At 34.1% G+C, this 19,915-nt stretch overlaps 3 protein-coding genes across 6 annotated transcripts; all 3 read left to right on the top strand.

The window, feature by feature from the left end:
- Positions 1-1,795: 1,795 nt before the first annotated feature.
- On the top strand, positions 1,796-3,549 carry LOC127247965 (cytochrome b561 and DOMON domain-containing protein At5g35735-like). The gene is made up of 3 exons (XM_051270074.1): positions 1,796-2,625; positions 2,718-2,975; positions 3,046-3,549. The coding sequence occupies exons 1-3, from the start codon at positions 1,978-1,980 to the stop codon at positions 3,385-3,387; spliced, it is 1,248 nt and encodes a 415-aa protein (XP_051126031.1). The 5' UTR covers positions 1,796-1,977; the 3' UTR covers positions 3,388-3,549.
- A 41-nt stretch (positions 3,550-3,590) lies between these two features.
- On the top strand, positions 3,591-6,401 carry LOC127247966 (uncharacterized). 3 transcript variants are annotated; one of them, XR_007837955.1, is made up of 7 exons: positions 3,591-3,897; positions 3,981-4,047; positions 4,201-4,247; positions 4,711-4,798; positions 5,274-5,407; positions 5,770-6,094; positions 6,211-6,401. XR_007837955.1 is itself a non-coding variant. In XM_051270077.1 (7 exons), exons 1-7 carry the CDS (start codon positions 3,676-3,678, stop codon positions 6,213-6,215), a joined length of 636 nt encoding a protein of 211 aa, XP_051126034.1. In that variant the 5' UTR covers positions 3,591-3,675; the 3' UTR covers positions 6,216-6,401. The 3 variants fall into 3 exon arrangements, 2 of the variants coding, with proteins under 2 accessions (XP_051126034.1, XP_051126033.1); XM_051270077.1 differs by having other exon boundaries at positions 5,770-5,842; XM_051270076.1 differs by having other exon boundaries at positions 3,592-3,897; positions 5,770-5,868.
- Positions 6,402-7,678: 1,277 nt separating this feature from the next.
- Positions 7,679-19,602, top strand: LOC127247783 (uncharacterized). 2 transcript variants are annotated; one of them, XM_051269800.1, is made up of 18 exons: positions 7,679-8,109; positions 9,355-9,426; positions 9,594-9,708; positions 9,921-9,973; positions 10,099-10,141; positions 10,298-10,404; positions 11,291-11,826; positions 12,313-12,384; positions 12,894-12,983; positions 13,093-13,135; positions 13,285-13,391; positions 14,025-14,120; positions 14,566-14,756; positions 14,878-14,944; positions 15,044-15,113; positions 16,428-16,509; positions 17,890-17,974; positions 18,927-19,602. In XM_051269800.1, the coding sequence occupies exons 7-17, from the start codon at positions 11,524-11,526 to the stop codon at positions 17,948-17,950; spliced, it is 1,182 nt and encodes a 393-aa protein (XP_051125757.1). In that variant the 5' UTR covers positions 7,679-8,109; positions 9,355-9,426; positions 9,594-9,708; positions 9,921-9,973; positions 10,099-10,141; positions 10,298-10,404; positions 11,291-11,523; the 3' UTR covers positions 17,951-17,974; positions 18,927-19,602. The 2 variants fall into 2 exon arrangements, with proteins under 2 accessions (XP_051125757.1, XP_051125756.1); XM_051269799.1 differs by lacking the exon at positions 9,594-9,708.
- Positions 19,603-19,915: the final 313 nt, after the last annotated feature.

Consider the following 19,915-nt stretch of genomic DNA (forward strand, 5'->3'; position numbering starts at 1 on the left):
ATAAATATTCCCTCCATCCATCGATTAAAAAGTAAATTATAACATATTTTTAATATCTTTTCGATGACGATTAATTAATATTTTTAATATTTTTATTTGTATGTATAATACTCCCTTCTTTCAGCATAAAATTAATTATAATATAATAAAAATAATTATAAATTATAATTATAATAATTAATTAATCTAATAAATATTAAAAAATATAAATTATAAAATTTAAAATATAATTAAAATATATAATATTTTTCAAAAAATGAAAAATATGACATTATAAGTACCGATGGATTAATATATTTATAAAATAGTGAAAAACGTGACATTATAACAGTATTTTGTAAATTAGTGTATGAGTTAAATAAAAGTTAAAGGTATTTTAGTATTAGTAAATGTTTATTTTACTAAATGGGGAAAAAGATACTTTGAAATGAGACGGATAAAAATGATAAAAATGGTACTTTGAAATGAGACGAATGAAATATAAAATTTGGTAAAATTGCTCGTAACTTTTCTGTACTTTTGAAATTCACAGTAAAATTTTATTGTACAATAAAACAGCGCTATATACTTTAAAAAATATTACATTAAACTACACAGCCATCAAACTTCTTTTTTTTTGTGTGATAAGAACATAATTTTCTATCTATATTTGTAAGATGTTTCATGAGCACTTTTAAAAGTATAAAGTGATAATGCAATTTTTAAAGCAAATAAAAATTTACACTAAATTTCGAAATTACAAATAAATTACGGGGAAAAATATTTTAGTAGTGATAGTAGTGGCAAGAATAAGATAGAAGATGGCAGTGGCGGCAGCTGTGGTGGCGGAAACTTAAGGTGGAGAAGATGGTAAGGCGTCGGCGGATTGAAGAAGTAGCACGGTGTTAAACAATTCACATTTATTCTGAATTTATTCCGAACTTCTAATACATACTTTCTTGTCTTCCGTTGAATTCATTTTACTTAAACAAGTCAACAAATAATGTTTAAATATTATTTTCCGGCCATGTTTATTTACAACCAACGTTAATATATTTATTCTTTTTTCTCTACTCATTTTTTTTTTTATTTTTTATTATGAATTCAATTTTTTTTTATTTTTCACTCAAATTTTAACGTGAAAATTAGTAGTTTCTATCCCTACTATACCCAAGATTCGACAATGCAAGTCATGACGTGGAGGCGTCGGAATTTAAACTTATAATCTCACAGTTATCGAGTCAATCATCATTTTTACTGATTTCTTTCTTATATTGTTTGTTAGAATTATAGGTATTAAAATATTTTTGACCCTAATATTTTTTACCCTAAATTATTAGGGTTTAGTTTTTTAATATTTTAAATCAAAACTAATAGTATTTGATCTTGATTTGAAATTGAGGAGTTTGTTTATATAATATTTTAATTTAAAATTATTTTTTAAAATATAAAATATAAAAAATTATATTGATAATACAAATAGTAATAATATTTATATTGAATATTGAATTTTATAAAAGAATAAAATATATATCTTGAATTGTGTAAAAAAAAAAGTAAACAAATTTGAGATTTTTATTTAAATAATATTATAATATAAAATTTTATAAATAATAATATATTTTTATTAAAAATTAGAGTAGACAAACAATAATCACTATCTTAAGATAAGACATCAAAACTCCACGCATCACATATTCACGTTGATTCAATACCGGATTGAGAAGCAACTTCTGTTTGCCTTTTACTCCTTTTATAAATGACAGCTTACAAATATTCCCCCAAAAGAAAAAAGAACAGATTCATAACTTCCCACTTAACTCCCACAAGTACTTTCAAGGCAGAACAAAACCCACGTAGATCCACACCGTTCATTCTAAGACCCCATCTCATCAACGGTGTAGATCGACCCGGGTCGTCCGCCTAAATCTCACATTCACTGGGCGCGGGAGCTTTCTTCTACGTACACACAGCTACAGGCATGCTCCAGTCCTGATCATGGCGTCTTCTCCGTACCTGTCCTTGCTGACCTCTGTTTTCGGATTGCTCCTCCTTTCTCTGCTCGTGGATGCGCGCTCCTGCACCAAGGAATACCTTGCTGAGATCTCCAAATTCAACATCATTCAGCACTGCGACGCCAAATCCTTAGGCACCGAATTTGGATGGAACTTCGACAACGGCACGAACCGGCTGGACATCGCCTTCGCGGCGAGGTTGGACACCGAGACTGCGTGGCTTGCGTGGGGGCTGAACCTGGAGGCGCCGCGCATGGTCGGCACTCGAGCGTTGATCGGCATCAAGCACCGTGACAGGCCACTGGATTGGGGGAAATACAACATCACGAAAGCCACGATACGCGGCTGCCGGCTGCAACAGTCCGGCGACATCGGACTCGACGTCCGGAACTTCACCTTCGTCTATCTCGAGCGGATCAAGTACTACGCGATACACGCAACGATTTTCCTGCCGAAGGAGCACAACAGCTCGAATACGCACATCGTCTGGCAAGTTGGGGCGGCCGCCGCAGGGAAGGAGCCGCAGATGCATTCCATAGCGCTAGATAACTTGGACAGCGCCGAAACCGTCGATTTGGTATCCAATCACACCAAAGGCTACACAATCCATGTCCGACACCGTCTGAGAACTGTAAGTCTCGTTTGCTAAGCTAAGCTGCTCCATTATCCAATTCCTAATTCAGTCTCCGAATAAAACCTAATAATTAATTCACTCTGCTGCAGGTTCATGGAGCTCTGAACATCATCGGCTGGGGGACACTTCTCCCCGTAGGCGTAATAATCGCAAGGTACACGAGGAAGTACCCCTTAAAATGTCCGTCCTGGTGGTTCACCCTCCACGTCGGGTGCCAAATTGCAGGATACATCATCGGCGTCATCGGCTGGTCGATCGGAATCTGCCTCGGGGCATTCTCCAAGTACTATTGCTTCCTCACGCACAGAATTCTGGCCATTATAATCTTCACTTTCGCCACCATACAAGTAAGCCAATACATTCAACCAATTCCATGAATACTCTCCTCCAACAATAATCAGTGATGATGGTGCGCAGATGATGGCGCTGAGATTGAAGCCGAACAGGTACGACGAGTACCGGACTTACTGGAACATGTATCACCACTCTCTCGGCTACGTATTGCTTGCGTTGATGGCAGTGAACATATTTGAGGGAATCAAAATCGTGCAGCAGAACCAGGCCTGGAAATGGGCGTACGTCGGAGTGCTTGCAGCGTTGGGATTCATAGCTCTTGCGTTCGAGATTTTCACCTGGATTAAGTTCGTATACTATCGTTTCCATGGGGGTCTGCTCAGACGCCGGGGTGATACTGATTCACAACCGTCTGCAGTGGGGCCTCAACCAACGGAGTCGCCGATTCAGTCGTCCTCTAAATAATTCTGTTTTGATGGAAACTTGAGTGCAGACAATCATGGCTACCATGAGAATAATTATTTGGATCATTTTGCAATTTTATTTTATTTTACCAGGAATAAATATATGTATAATTTTTTCACATTTATGGGTGATGTTTATAATCTGAATAATTTTTTATTTCTATTTTTATTTTGGATTATATTTTTTCTGGTAGCAGTTACAAAAGGGGGGAAAATAATGATAAAATAAATAGAAGGGGAGAGGTGTAACGGCGAGGGAAAATAAAGCGGAGGAAGCAATTCCGATCTAATGGCGGCTCCGGCTGTGGAAGGCGCAGCAGTCACAGCGCTGCGAGCGGTGATGCATCGAGTCCGACTGGCGGCGGAGAGGTCTGGTCGCCGCGCCGACGATGTCAGGGTTGTGGCTGTGAGCAAGACCAAGCCAGTGCCGGTAATAGCACAAGTGTACGACGCCGGGCACCGATGTTTTGGTGAAAACTATGTTCAGGAACTAATCGAGAAAGCTCCTCAGGTTTGCAATTTTGGCTTTCCGTTGGGGTCGATTTGCTATGAATCTCTCTTTGCTGAATTTCAGCTATGTGTTTACGCCTGCAGCTTCCAGAGGACATTGAATGGCATTTTGTCGGGCATTTGCAGAGCAACAAAGTGAAAGCGCTGCTAAGTATGATAAACGCTCACTTGTAATCATAATGATGCTCGACTCCTTTCGAATTTATGTAAAATACTTGGGTCTTTTGGTGGGCAAATTAATTAAGTAAGAGATATGCTCGTTGTTTGGTGGAAATGGTTAACTATTTCTCTCGTTTGTGCACAGCTGCTGTTCCGAATCTAGATATGGTCGAGGGTGTTGATAATGAGAAGGTAAATAGTACATTAGATGATGTATTCTGTTTTTTGAGGAATCTTTTCAAATTGAGGAGAAAAATCTTATGTGGTTAATTACTTTTTCTGAGTTGCTCAATTATAATTGATGATCCCATAAAATATCTGAGTGTTACGTTTAGAAGCATTTAAACAGATATACTTCATTATCACTTGATGAATTGCTCTCAGAATATAAAGCACTTATACTTACCTGAAAATCTTATTGGTTAAATGAATTTAGCCATGGGGTAGTTTAGGATGCAATCTCAATGTTTCTTGGTTTCTACAATGGTCATTACATATTTCCTATTTTCATTTCCATTAGGGTTGGAAGAGAAGGAAGTGATGTGTTCATGAGAAAGATCGACCCTTCGTTTTTAACAAAAGTCAATGTTTGAAGTCCAAGCCCTTAGTTAAATCTATTGGGTGACTGTGCTCTAATGTTTTATCTGGCACACAGGTTGCAAATGTTCTTGACCGCACAGTTTCAACTCTTGGAAGGCAGCCTTTGAAAGTTATGATTCAAGTGAACACCAGCGGAGAAGTATGTGAGTAATGATTTATGGCTTTTCCTATTAATGTTCGCAAACACATCACTTCTTTCTCAGTTCCCGACATCTGAAGAGAGTCTGTTGGAGCTTGGGTAAAGAGCAAGGAGACCATTTCAAGTTCTTTTGTTTGATCTAGAATTGAAAGTCATGAATAGTGAACCAGCAACTCAAGTGTCTTGTCGGGTGAAGAACCTATTTCCTAACTTACTCTGAAAAACTGGATCTACACTCTCCCACAGTAATTCATTGATGATGGTTTGGATTAACTACTCTTCACTTTATCCAATAAAGATTGCTACTAAATTATGATGTATGCATGTGCACGTGTATAAAAACTAGAAGTATATCTACCATCACAATTATTTTGTTTATATTTACTTACGCTGTAGGTGCACAATTATTTTCTTTCGTTTTTGTTTCGCTGCATTGCTTGTTACATCAGATGCCTTCTTTGTTGTCAATTGGAATGCAGCAAAATCTGGCGTGGAGCCCTCAGAATGCGTCGAACTTGTGAAGCATGTGCAGTTAAGTTGCTCAAATCTTAACTTTTCTGGATTAATGACCATAGGGATGCCAGACTACACATCAACACCAGAGAACTTCAAGGTATTATTCCAAGAGTTAGTGTGACTCCCTTGTTGGTGTTTGTTATTTCAGAACAGCAGAAAGTTTACATTTTACATCGCCGTCATGCTGCTTGGCTAATTATAAAATCAAATGGTCTAAGCTTATACAAGCATTCTCTGTGTGTGTGTGTATTTAGGTACCGCTCTTGCACTCATTCAGGAGATAAGATTATTGATTGATTCAGTAACTAAAAATTTTAAGCTGTTCTTGACTCGTGTATACGCTTTATGGTAAATACCTGTCTTGGAGGCATGCTGTATAGAGAAGATTTTTCTGTTATACAAAGTCTTTTGACTATTGAATATTCAGAATATTGATAGATGAATTTCTCTCTGCAATAGACTCTGTTGGACTGCAGAGCTCAGGTTTGCAAGGCTCTTGGAGTTGCAGAATCGCAATATGAGCTGTCAATGGGTATGTCAGGTGACTTCGAGCAAGCGGTGAGCCTGGATTTAAGCTTTAGTCGTTAACTGCCCTTTTAAGTTTTCGTTACAGTATAAACAGAAAACCACCAATGACTCGACTTATAATATATACTTATATTTACACAACAAAAAGGGCGGATAAGTTCTCTATAGCTGACATTCTTTGTAAGTTCCCTATGTTTCATTTGGTGCAAGTCTGAAGAATCTGTTTGTGAATCCTTAAAAGGATTAATGATATTGTGTAAGAATCATCTATCTTTGCACTATGCGCAGTGTATTTTTCTTGTTTATCCATTTAACATATTGTGGATCAACCTATCGCTCCCGCGTCTAAACCATTTCTTTCGATTGCTGCAGATTGAAATGGGGAGCACCAATGTGAGAATTGGATCAACCATATTCGGACCGAGGGACTATTCAAAGAAGAAGTGATTCAGCTACAATGTTTGTGTAAATTTGCTTTTGCTGCTTCTCTTTCTTGATTCATTAATGTTAACAGTCAACACTATGAGATATTCTTATGATAATGATACCATATAGATACACAATCCATTGCAGATACTACTTGAATTATGCCAGTTAAATGATGGATTCAGCCCATATTTCAATTTGGGATAATTTTACTTTTTTTTTTTGTTCATGTTTGGATTAGAATCATGATTTCATTTTATTTTACATGGATTTGGATTACTCAGGCCCAGATCTGAACTTACTACTCCCACAGTCTCACTATGTTTGTTGCCGATTTTGTCGGTCCCAAGTTTCATGTCATTTTTTTTTTAATGAATACTATCTTAATTTTATTTTAAATTTTCTAATTTAATTTTTTTTTAATTTTAATTAAACTAATTAGTTATCTTAATTTTAATATATTTTAATTATTTTCATTAATATATTTTTAATTATATATTAATCTTAAATTCTTGTATGACACCCAATGTGGGATGCAGGTAGTAGTATTTATTATGCTTAGGCTTGTAAACAAATCGAATAAAATTGAATACTGTAGTATTTTGTTAGATTTGAAAAAATATTTGACTATTTCATTCGATATTCGATTTATTTCGAGTCTTAAAATGATATTTGTAATTGAATCGAAATAGTTTTCAAAATTATTCGATTCGATTTCAATATTATATAAATATTTTGATTCAAAATGGAATTCATTTTATTTTATCCTATTCTATTCATAAAGCTATTCTATTAGAATTTCTATTAATTAGAAAATTTTAATAATAATATTAAAAAAAATGCTAAATGTAGATATTTAATATTTATTATTTTTTCATATTGACAAAAAGGACTAATTGCTTTAGCATAAATAAAAATATCATTGTATAATTGTAGTTTTACTTATATTATATTTATTTATATAAAATTTAAAGTATTATTATTAATAAATTTAGTTTAATTTATTTTCATTGGAAAATATATATTGTGTATTATATTTTTATTATTTATATGTTTTTTTATTAATATTTATGAATAGCAATTGAATATTAAAATTTTATAATCGAATTATTTTTTTTTGGAATTTGAATCATAAATTTTCAAATACAAATATTATAATTTTGAATCGAACAAAAATATTTTGAATAAATGACATGTCGATTACAAATTAACTCCCGCACCATCAGCCAACCTTACGGGACGCCTACCTATTTTTGTTTGAAAGGCAAGTAGAATGCTTTCTTTAGCATTTTAGGAATTTTACAATAAATTTTGAATGGGCAACATGTTTATACATTATAACCTTCGGCCCAAACATACGTGGAGGCCCATAGCCCAACACAGTACTGAATGCTATGCTGACACAAAATCTACAGCTGTCACCTCCTCCTCGCCGGCCTTTAAACGCTCTCTATGCTGCGGTCGCTTCCACCTCGTAGATATAGGCGGATATCATCAAAACCCTAATTCAACGTGAACTCCGAAACGATTCATGCCCATTCTTCTTTTGAGAGAACAGAGAAGCGAAGAGAGAGAAGAAAATGTCGACGAGATCATCTGACGCCGCCGCATCCCAAGCTGTCGCCGGTCCGTCCAGTGGCGTTTCGTCGGCCAATGCGTCGCCGCTTTATTCCTAACCCCGTGTTGCTGACAGTTCGTTGGTGTTCTCCCTCGCCCGCTGCCGTTGATGCTTCCGAAGCGGCGATGTTTTCAACCGGGAATGAGAATGAGAGGTCGGATGGAAGGCTGATTCTCGATCTCATGGACAGCGGCCGGCGTGAACATGCTCTAGCGGGTCTTGCAGCGGTATATATAAGTTTACCCTTAGATTCTGTAGTTTTGTTCCTTTTATGCTGTGAATATTGTTGGATGGTCTGTTCTGTCTGTATGTGGCATGATCGACAGTTTATATCTATCGTTTGACATCCTTCTGCATTGTTTTCTTAACTTGGATTTATCTTTCCCAGTTGGGGCAGAATTAGAAATCGAGAAAAATCTACTAGCTAGTATATGCGTACGAAATGGCTATATCTTAATTGGGATAAACTTTGCAACGAAATTAGTAGTCATTAATGTAGCCTATTGAGAACTAACTTAAGCTCTTTATTGGGTGGATTAAGTACTAAAGACAAAGATTGACCCTGAAATACATGTATAAAACAGTTGTTTATTTAGCTTTTTTTAAAGTTGAGAACTCGTCCGAGCTGTAACTTCTTAAATGAATAAGTCAAATATTAACTGAAGGCGCTGGCTGTAGATTCGGTTGCATGTTTTCAATATCCGATCATTAAACACACGTGTACGCTTACTAAAATAACTCTCGAAACTTCAACAACTCAAAATGCTACTGCTCCCTCTTGATATGGATATAAAAAATTCAATCATTTCGCATGTATATATATATATATATTTGTGTACATCACATAATTCACAAGTACCCACATCTATGTAATGATTTATCATTAGAATTTAAAAGCTTTTATCCTTGTAAATTGTCACTCCTTTGCTCTGTTATATAATATGCGCACAAAAACTATGAGCACATGTTTTTCACCCCCTTGTGTTGTAAACAAATACTTTATAGGGTGTGTTTGTTGGGGGTTTAGATTTTGAGTTTGAGATTTAAATAGTAAAAATTTTGAATTTGAATAGTTGTATGTTGTAATATAAATAGGTGATCAGATATTTTAATGTAAAATTGATTTTTAGTATGATACAGAGAATGAAAGAAAAATGTTTGATTGATATTTTTGGGAAAACAAATTTGGTGAATAGTAGAGATTTGGTAAAATTTGATAAAAGTATACACCCTTTCAGAAAGATAGTGGTCAAACTGTTCTTTGTTAAATGCTAGGCAAATTGAGTCAGTCATTAAAATGTTAAATCACCATTGTTACTTGTCCACAAGTATTCTATTTTATAAGGCATGTGCTTTCATTCGTGGTTAATTCACTTTTCATATGATGCACGCATCATAGCAGCCTTTTTCTGAGTAGATACTCTAGTTGATAGCTCTGTATTATCTCTAAAACTTTCTCTTTATGTTCCAAGAGGCCACAAGAATCCCAAGACTTGGCCCGACTTGTATGGTATTCGTTTGGTACAAGAGCGATACTTCTGCAGGTATGAGGTTTATGTGATAACTTTTATCAACTTATATGCTGGACAATCTCAGTATGGACAATGTATGATTATCGCAACATTTCTGTTGACATATGATATGCTTTTTCATCGTATATGCGACATATAGTAGAGTTACTGATAGCTTTTATTTCCCTTCCCCCACTCAGAATTTTTTGAAGATGTTTAATGTGTAACAAGATGTGAACCTTACATGTTTCTTCCCTTCATTTGTGTTGGGATTGAAGAAGTTAGTAAAGATGGAAATGGTTGCAACTTTATTCCGTAAGTTTGATTATAGAACAATCTTTGTGTGTTTTATAATTGTCATATTTGTTGTGTTATTAGTGGTAGATTCTTTGCGGAATATACTATGTAATTTTCTTAATTATCATTTTCTCTATCTTATCCGCTTTCTGCTGCTTAAAAATATTACTTATCCTTCAATGCTTTTGTCATGTCGCTCTTGCCTGATGCTCTATGTTGATTGCCTGTAGGAAGTGCTTTCAGTGTATCTAATAGAGTGTGCAATGTTCTCGCTATTCTTCAGGTTTGATGCATTTCCTTTGCTATAATACTAAGTGTTATGTTGCCAATTAATTACTCTTAAGTTTTTCCCCATTTAGGTCTTCACTTCCTCTGTTTTGGTTTTGATTTATTTTTTGGTTGGTGCAGTGTGTTGCTTCACACCAAGAGACTCGAATGTCGTTTGTTTGAGGTAATTTGTTGTTTCATCTAAGATAAATTTTGGTTCTCTTTCCTGTTTTGTGTAGCCCATGTAGGAGAATTATGCCTCCCATCATATGCTTTGTTGTATTCAGTAGAAATCTTTTAATTTACTGTCTTTTATATATATATATATTTACTTTTGCAGCATACATCCACTTCTATTCGGTTGCGCTTCTCAATCAAATTGGGGAATGGAGGTGTTTTGAGCAATAAAGGCTTTCTTCATTGGAAGTGATTTCTGCCCTTCTACAGGTACTATGTATTATTGTAGTAATCTTCGCTTCTTGGTTATCAAATGAGATCTTGTCTAATTTTCAAATATTAAAATTAAATAATAGAATATTATTATTATTATTCATTTCAAATATTTAATGTTATTACATTCATTCTACTTACTATTTACCATATTAGCCATAATAAAAAACTTTATTATTATTATTATTCCTTTCAAATATTTAATGCTATTACATTCATTCTACTATTTTACTATATTAACCATAGTAAGAGACTATTATTGATTGTACTTACTATTTACTATATTAACCATAATAAGAAACTACTATTGATTCATGTAGCATTATTACACATTTATTATTTTTAATCGTATTTATATAGTAGTATTTTAATGTTTTAAATTATTTTGTAATAGCGAAAATTAAAATTAAATAATATTCTAAATATAAAATATATTTATATTTTTTTAAAGAAAAAACAGTCAAAATATTAGGGTGTGTTTGTTTGATGAATGATGAGGGTTTGAGTTTTGAATATTTTATTGAATAGTAAATTGTTAATTTAAATAGTTATTTGATATAATAATAATTTAATATTTTTTAATATAAAATTTATTAGTAATTATAAAAATAAATAAATAATTAATTTAATTTGTTTTGGAAAAGTAAATAAATGATAAATAACAATTTTTTGAAAACTCTCCCACCTCGAATGTCTTTTGTGGATTTTATTACATATTTTTTTTATTTATATTTTTTCTTAAAAAATATTAAATCAAATAATATTAATTTTAAAATTATTATTAAAAGTTTATTTTATGTTTCAAAGATCACGTATATATATATTTATTATTTAAATTCAATTTTTTATTATTAACCTACATACTTGTATTTTTATAACCTAGGCCCAAACATATCTGGAGTCCTACAGCCCAATACATAATTTAACGCTACGCTGACACGAAATCGGACACGCGTCAGCACTTCAAATATGGGTTTGTTTTTTTCACCTCGTGGTCATAGACATCGGCAATTTTCATCAGAAACCCACACTCGCCCAAGAGCTCCCAACAAATTCCTGCCGCAACCAAAAACTCAGACCAAGTTCATCTGAGAGCCGAGATTAACGAAACCAAAAATGCCGAGAAGATCCAAGGCCAGAACCGCCGCATTCAAATCTGTCGTCGGCCCGTCCCGCCGCGTTTCGTCGCGCAATGCCTCGCCGGGTTTTTTCGGCCTACGTGGCGCCGACGGTTCGTTGGGCTCTTCTTCGTCCCCTTCCGTTAACCCTCGTATTTCCAGCCCTACAATCGATGCTTCGCATTCACGAGGTCCTCCTAGATCTTTAGTTGCAGCCGAGGACGAAACAACGACTAATCGACTGATTATTGATCTCGCGGATAGCAGATTGCGTGAAAATGCCCTTGCCCATCTTGCTAGGGTATGCACGATTTTATTCTCAAAGATCTGTATTTTTTACTGTATGTTTACTGTGAATGTTCATCAACTGTTTATTCTCAAAGATCTGTATTAGTCTCTTGGAAAATTAAGTTATTTGTGTGTTGGTGAAATGGCACTTGAACATTTCTAGAAAATCCTATGAGATCTGAGCACTCAGACAGGGTACGATGTTATTATCCTTCCAATTGTGATAGAATTAACAATTGACAAAAGATATACAAGTTAGCATTTGTGTACGATATGACTATATCTCAATTGAGCTAAACTTTGAAATCAAAATATTATTTTAGGTTCTTGAAAACTGAGATCTATGTCGTGTCTTGTAACTTCGCTTGAGTTAATACTGGCTTTATTTGGTTACATTTTTACATGTACTCATTCAATGAACAGAGCCCTATTTTTTTAAGTCGATATTTTAGTTTATTGCTTGTTGTATTACTGATGAACTCCCTTTCTATTTCAACAGAGAGCGCGGGGATTCCAGGATTTAGCCATACGCTTATGGTTTTCTTTTGGTACAATTGCCATACTCTTACAGGTAGTGAGATTTGTTTGATGTATTTGTTGACTTACATGCCCTAATTTTTCTCGAAGGACTGTCTTTACAGGTTATTGTAGCAATTAAAAACAAAAATGTGATGTGTTTTTTTTATTGTTGACATATACAAAGCTACCTCGAAACATTCTGATTCTCATATTTGTCAGAGTTATAATTGTATAGAAAATGTTTAAAAAGGTATGTGGTTTTTTGCTCCATTTGTTTATAAGAAGTTTCTAAAGACGGTGGTTGGTCCTGGATAATGTGTGATTGTAAACGGTAACTTTTTACAACTGTTCTGAGTATATTAAATTTTGATTGAAGATCATCTGCGGATTTTATTATTGTATCACATTCATTATGTTTGTATTGATAGATTCTTTGTGGAATATACATGTTTATTGTTGTTTTTCTAAATTTATCCTCTCTTTATTGCTTTAAAAATATTTATTATCCTTCACTGCTTCTCATGTCTCCCATATCTGATACCTTACATTTATTGCCTGCAGGAAGTGCTTTCCGTGTATCCATTTTTGTCACAACCATCTCTAACTCCCATACAATCTGATAGGTTGTGCAATGTTCTGACACTTCTTCAGGTTTGATGCATTCTTCTACTGATATACTGAAGCTATATGTTGCGAATTCAGTTCATAAATTTCTGCGGATTCAGTTCTTCATTTCTTTTGTTTTATGTGGTTGCTGCAGTGCGTTGCCTCCCATCAAGAGACAAGATCTTTGTTCGCTCAAGGTACTTTTTCTTTTTCTGTACATTTTCCTGTTCTGTATGGAGTTCTCTTTATGTAAATTAAGCCTCCTATTGTAGGCTCTTTGTCTCTGTCTGTTCTCATGGGCAGAGAGTTCTAAGTGTACTGATTTTTCTTTTTGGTACTTTTTCAGCCTGCTTGCCATTCTATTTGGTTGTGCTTCTCAACCAGATAGGTGAATTGAGATGTTTTGAGCGCATAAGGATCCTCACACTGGGAATAATAGCTGCTCTTGTACAGGTACTAGATATTCTTCTTGTTACATTCGGAAGTGTACACATGCTACCAGTGCACACCTTCTTTTCTTTCTCATATGTGTGTGTATATTTTCGCACTTGTAAGGGGTTTTAAGTGTGAGTTGGAGTTAGGGGACTTCTTAATTTGCATGTAGATGTTGTAATGCCGTTGCAACATAGTATGTCTGCAATCTGCATCATAGTATGTTTCCCCCTTCTTAGTTCAATTGCATCGGATTTGACTCTGAGGTGCTTTTATTTGGCTACCAATACCTTTCTCATATTAATAAAGAATGAACTCTTTCTCTTTATGGTATGTTTTGGACTTTCGGTTCATGATTATAGGTGATGTTTGGGTTGATTAGATATTTTGATGAAAGTTGTTAAGATTAGTGTTTTTTCCCACCTTCATGTACATAATTTTTTTTTTTTTTCCTCAACCCAAGCATGAGGCAGCTGCAAGATCCAACTGTTTTGACTGTAATTCTTCTTTTGTGTTTCCTTTTTCTTTTTTTGTGAGAGTGATTGAATCTTTACTTTCTGTGGCTTAGAGAGGTATATTTCTTATCGCGTTATTTTATTTTTTGCTTTATTTTCCGCATCTTGGTAATTGAGCTGCCTGTGCTCCTATTTCTAGGTTCCGGACCCCAGAGTGATTTCTCTGCTTCTCGAAGCAGAACTAATACGTCCCTGCCTATGTGCTATGCAGAGAGGAAGTGAGTTCTCAAGAACGGTAAGTTTTTTAAAGATTTATCTGTCCATTTACACTTTTGAATGTATTGCATTTAAATCTGTTGAGCTAATGCCATCATATTGGCAATGTGTGTTGCTGAATCATGTGCTACACGATTGACTCACGTTCATCCAGAGTGTTGAAATAGTACCTAGTTTGCTAAGATTCCTCTATTTTATTGTTGCTATCTTCGCCTTTCATGCAGCCTATTTTGTCCCTTTTTGTTTTTGGAATTTGATTGTGCTAGTTTTTATAATTTTACTGCTGCTTGATGTGGGATTGTTCTTGTTTTTGTGAGTTAATGCTGTAGATAGATTATTGGAATCGCTATGCAGTCTTTTGTTATGATTTATGCTTTACATATATGAAAATAATGGCAAACTGATTACACGTCATTTTGGATTGTTGTTTGATGTTGTTCTATTTCAACATAATCTCATGGCAGGTAGCGACATTAATTGTGAAAAGACTTTTACTTGATGATAATGGGTTACAACATGTGTGTCAGAGGCCAGATTTATTATTGTCTGTGTGGCAAGCACTTGGGAGTGTGGTTGCTTCACTTTCTCAGTTGCCTTCAACTCCACTGCTAAGAGATGTCATCGCCTGCTACCTATGCCTCTTTAAAAATGAAAGGTCTGCTATATTGTGAATGGATCTGTTCCCTTTAAAAGTTTTTTTTTTTTTTTTCACTGTTTTCCTGTCTCTCTTTTTGCTTTCATCTATATTGAAGGAATTAACCTCCCTTTTATTGCAGAAGTTTAGGACTGAGGCAGTCGCTTCCGAGAAGCCTTATTGATGGCACACTTGGCTACTGTTGTAATGTACGTACTTTTGAGTATAACATTATTACTTTAACTAGGATTATGGTGTATATCCGTCGTTCGATGTGGTGATTGTTTTCTTGATGTTATCATTTGTAGGATGGTCACACAAGATTATTGCTTCAACAGTTGTTGGATCAGACCCGATTATCTCCAATAGCCCAAAAAGGTTGGGGACGTCAATGACATGCTTATGCAATATAAAAGCTTTAGTTTTTGTAAATCACTGTGCATTGAAATCAGTTTCTAATAAATTTACCTTAATTTAGTGGTTTTACTACTTAAAAAGGCTAGAAATATTTGAATGTGTGTATAGTAGTCAGTACTGCAACTTAGTCTTTGCTTTCTTTCATTGATTTTTTGCATACTTTTGTTAATGGCTCAAGAAACTTATAACCTTTGATACCTGAAAATAATCTCATCTTAACGTAAACATGACTGTTCAAGTAGCAGAACATCTGTACTTCTGTTATACGTGCATTAATGTGTTTAAGGCTGTATAATTATTTACTGCAAGGGGAAGGGAATATGAAGTCAATAAAATTCCCACAGTTCTTCTTGAAGCTTTTATTCCCGTCTCCATTCCCTAATATATTTCATGGATCCACTTTATTATTTGAAGATGACATTTGTTTTCATTAATTAATTGCTGCTATCAAGTAAGGATGACATTTGTTTAATTTAGAGAAAGATTGCTGTTTTTTTTTCGTTTTTTTTTTTAGCTTGCCTTTATGGCTGCAGATGGCACGTGTGTTTATATGTGTATATTGACTAGTAATCTTTTCAATTATGTGTGTTGATTTATTTTTCTTAATTAGAGAAAGATTGTTGCATCTTATTTTAAATGTCCTGTTGTGCATCCTTTATGGAGTTGGGATTTGACCTTGATTGAGTATGATGTTTAAATCATGGGAAATATATTTCGCCATAGGTGCTAATTCGATTTTTGCATATTAAGATTTGACTCAACTATAAGGCATTACTATAATTGCATCATCTATTCCTTGTTTTCACAATGTTTCATTTCTTTTTCATTTTTTTAATTGTAATTTTCCAACTGAAAAAATCGTGGGCCGTGAAGATGTCGCATATTCTTGATTTTCCATTAGTATCTTATTCCCTTTATTCTTGTTGTTATTGTTGCGTGTTTTTTTGGTGTACGTATACGCAAAAATATTAATTATCTTCAGATGGATTTTCTTTGACATGAACAAAGGGATCTTCATAATCTATTTAATTGTTTTTCATTGTTGTATACAATGTTAATTTTAATAAAGGTAGGAAGTTAGGCATAAATTAATATAAATGATTGTGTGTTTATATTAGACAAAAAAACATTAGTTTTTAAAAAAATTATATTTTAGTGTTAAGTTCCGTAAGTATGGAAAAGATAGTGACCATATAGATCAAATATCCGTTGTATGTGTACGTCAGCAACACTTTGCTTGTAGTCCTAATGTTATCTTTGATAATAATTATGTAGATCCTCACAAAATTCAGCACGGTATTTCCACCATCTCAACGAGCATTGTTCTTCAGAGGCTATTGATATTGATTGGTTCAAGGTATGCTAATGACTCTTCTGACTCAGCTAGTTTATCTCTGAATACTAGGAATTGCTTCTCTCGTCCATTTATAGTCTGCCACGTGTATACTTAGACAACTATGCATATTTTTGTAACACTATTTTAAATTCTTTCCTTTCAAGTTTCAAATATATCGTATGGTATTGCTGATGGTATTTGTGGGGCCCTACCTTTCAGTCTTCATCAATACATTTCATATAAATTCAGTTTGCGACAAATCAAGAATATCTGCCTCATATCTTACTATCATAAAATGAAAGCCATAACCATAAAACTATTAGTATATAATTAAATACTATTTTATTGCTGGGTGGTAATAAAAAAATCTATACTTATTTTCGACATTAATCATAAATTATAATTGGCTTTTCCTTGTAATGCCCCCATGTGTTGAACACGTGGGATCCTTAAATTTTCCTTTTGAGAAGTCAATTATATGCTTGAGGTGATTTGTAATTTTTGTAAATGCCAGCATGAGCTGTCTTTTTCCTTGTACATTTGGCATGTTGTATATTCAAGTAAGTAACCAGTACCATAATAAACACATCAGCTTGTTGGGTATGCGGTCGCATATCGCAATAGATCAATTTTCCTTCCTGTACTTTGGTAGAAGTGGTTATTCATCCTTCTTCAAAATCTCACTATTACCTTTGTTGCTAAACATTACAAAAGAAGAAATCTGGAATCTATATGCTTGTGTTTATTAATATAAGTTGGAGGAATAAATACGTAAATACAATATAAAGTGATTTTTGTTATTATTTTTTTCTCTCTTTTTTTTTCTTTCAACTTAATCTTGTGATCTTTGTTGGAGTCCTTTTTAGCACTGAACATCCCCTTTTTATGTGCATTACATAAGTTCATGGAAGAGGGGGATGTTCTCAGCATTTATATATAAATTAAATGGTGTTTTGCGATATAATGGCTACCTTTTACACTATGTGGTGTTAAAACATATATATCCGAACTTCATGTTTACTTTATTACATTTCAGTTCTCTGTACTGTTACTTTTGGTTTCTTTCTCTGTGAACAGATATTTTCACATTTTACTTATGAGATCCTTTTATAGTTATTTTTTAAATTTATTTATGCATTTATTCATTGTAGCCATGGTAGCACAGAAGAGCTAAATTGTTTAACATTCATTATTCTGATGCAATTTGGCCTTTTGCAAGTTTTCTAAGGCTAGATTTGGGATGGATGCATATTTCTTTTGTAATTGTTCTCTACTAATTTTTACCGTTTTCTAATTACCCTGTTCTGTGAAAATAGTTTTGGAATTTAGCTTCTCATCCAGCAACCCTTAATTTTTAAATCGTTTTTGTCTTTTACAACAAAAGGTTGTCTTATTTTGCAGGATTCAGTGCCAGACGTCACTTGGAATGTCATTCTCGCATCAAAAGGGGATTTCCTTCTAATTTTCTGATTTTCAATTAACTTCAGTGAGTGATCCTTTTGATTCAGTAGCTTCAATTGATTGTTGGTTTCTATCTATACTCAATAGTATAATATTGCAGTTTTTTCAATGCCTTCTATAGATAAACCAAAATTTGGGTTAACAAGTGCCTAAAAAGGTCGTCATGTTCTTTTGAAATTCAATTCTTGTTGGAAATTTTGCTGCTTCCACCAAAATTGTGTGTATTTGAGCTTTTATTCTGTGATGTTTTTATAGATGAACTCAATAATTTTGTTTAGCTCTATCGCTGATGGGTATCGCCATGTATTTCAGAGGAAGTTATGATTGAGGACTGTTATTTGGTGTTGTGGTGTTTCTTGTTTTGATCTCATTCTCGAACCTTTGTTGAATTGACCTTGATTGATGGCGCAAAAAGCGCGGAACTCTTAACGAAAGAATGGTTCACTAAGCCATTCTCACGAAAGCTGATGCGCATACTTAATCGTGTACATATTCTCTCCTGACTTATCAAATTAGTGAAAGTGAAACAGACTCATAACTTATCTCAGAGACTATAACCTTGTTTATCAATCTTTAGTCACATCACTTGAAATTCACATTTTACTCACTTTTCTTCTCCTGCTCTGTTACATTATTTTGATAAATGACAAGTATTCATGCTCCATTATCTAGTGTGGGATTGGCACTCGACCGCCTGCCAGACATGTATCCATCTATGTGCAAATAGGGTGTGTATGTACTTTTTTTATAATCATATGTGTGGTGTTTGCTCATTACAGAGAAGTATAGTTTCTGAATTTTCCATATTTTAGCTTGATAAGTAACCTTTTCTGTCTAAGTTGCTTATTTATTGAATAGTTATCCAACTTACTGTTGCTTTCTAATTCAAACGAAGTTGCTCACTGCTTACACTTTGTATGTAGAAGTTCTCTTACTTCATACTGTTCCCTGAACTCGCTATGTTTTGTGTTTAACAGTTCGCCAACTCAATAAGGCAAGGTGAGGGAAAGAAAGCTGGCGGAGCTCTCCAAGCCCTTGGGGTAGGGGCAGGTTGTACAAATCTAGTGAGTTGTTGGTGTCACAAAATTTGGGATATATGCAAAAGCATGATACGTCGAATTGCTACGGGAGGGGATAGTATCTACTTTGGATGTAGTAGACCTTCGGAGCCTTGAGCGATGTATGGACATTTTTTCTATCGTTTCTCTCTCCTCTTGAAGAATTTGAAAAACAAGAGAGAATTTTTTCATATTTCTTGAGAGGAGAGAGAAACAATAGAAAATTGCAGCAGAAATCGATAAGGGCATCCAAGGCCAATGCCGCTGCTGCATCCAAAGTGGTCACTGCCCGTCTCGCAGCATTTTGCCGATCGCGGTTTTGCCAGTACTCCATGGCGCCTGCAGCAGCTCATTTGACTGTTGCCCTCATGTAGAAACCACCTCCAGTTGCTGCATTGTATCCATGTTTCTTGTTGAAATAATTGTGGATCTTTATTTTGGAGAATCAGGTACTTGAGACAATAATAGATTATGAAGTTTGAATATGTTTATGAAAGTATTTTAATAGCAATGTCTCGTCGAATATGATTGTTCTTATTGCTATTATAGACTTTTTCATAATTTGTTTCCTAACTCTTTGTGTTGCCCTCAGTTTTTTGTTATATTTTTGTTAAAAGATTAAAGTAGTGTCATTATAATTTAATATTTGGTATTTTTGTAATGTTATATTAAATTCTTATTTTATATAAAATTAATCAATTGATGGCATTCTATTTTAACAAACCAGACGAAGCCAAGCAACAGAAATATTGTTCAATGAAGGGGCATTATACAATTTTTTGTTTGAATTGGTTTTTGGCATAAATTCTTTTATTTTCTTTATAAAAAAATTTATTTTATATTTATTTGTATGAATTTTTGTTTAGAAGTGGCAATTGAAGCAAAAATAGTTTCAATTAAAATTACTT

The sequence above is a fragment of the Andrographis paniculata genome, unplaced genomic scaffold (genome assembly GCF_009805555.1).
Source record: "Andrographis paniculata isolate CXL003 unplaced genomic scaffold, ASM980555v1 Contig32END, whole genome shotgun sequence".
NCBI lineage: Eukaryota > Viridiplantae > Streptophyta > Magnoliopsida > Lamiales > Acanthaceae > Andrographis > Andrographis paniculata.

Coding starts and splice junctions, on each gene's coding strand:
- LOC127247783 (XM_051269800.1), top strand. CDS start 11,524: ATGCCGAGAAGATCCAAGGCCAGAACCGCCGCATTCAAATCTGTCGTC. Junction 13,392..14,024: donor TAATAGCTGCTCTTGTACAG/GTACTAGATATT, acceptor TCCTATTTCTAG/GTTCCGGACCCCAGAGTGAT. Junction 16,510..17,889: donor TTGATATTGATTGGTTCAAG/GTATGCTAATGA, acceptor CTTATTTTGCAG/GATTCAGTGCCAGACGTCAC.
- LOC127247966 (XM_051270076.1), top strand. CDS start 3,676: ATGGCGGCTCCGGCTGTGGAAGGCGCAGCAGTCACAGCGCTGCGAGCG. Junction 4,048..4,200: donor CAAAGTGAAAGCGCTGCTAA/GTATGATAAACG, acceptor GTTTGTGCACAG/CTGCTGTTCCGAATCTAGAT. Junction 5,869..6,210: donor CAGGTGACTTCGAGCAAGCG/GTGAGCCTGGAT, acceptor CGATTGCTGCAG/ATTGAAATGGGGAGCACCAA.
- LOC127247965 (XM_051270074.1), top strand. CDS start 1,978: ATGGCGTCTTCTCCGTACCTGTCCTTGCTGACCTCTGTTTTCGGATTG. Junction 2,626..2,717: donor TCCGACACCGTCTGAGAACT/GTAAGTCTCGTT, acceptor ACTCTGCTGCAG/GTTCATGGAGCTCTGAACAT. Junction 2,976..3,045: donor TCACTTTCGCCACCATACAA/GTAAGCCAATAC, acceptor GATGGTGCGCAG/ATGATGGCGCTGAGATTGAA.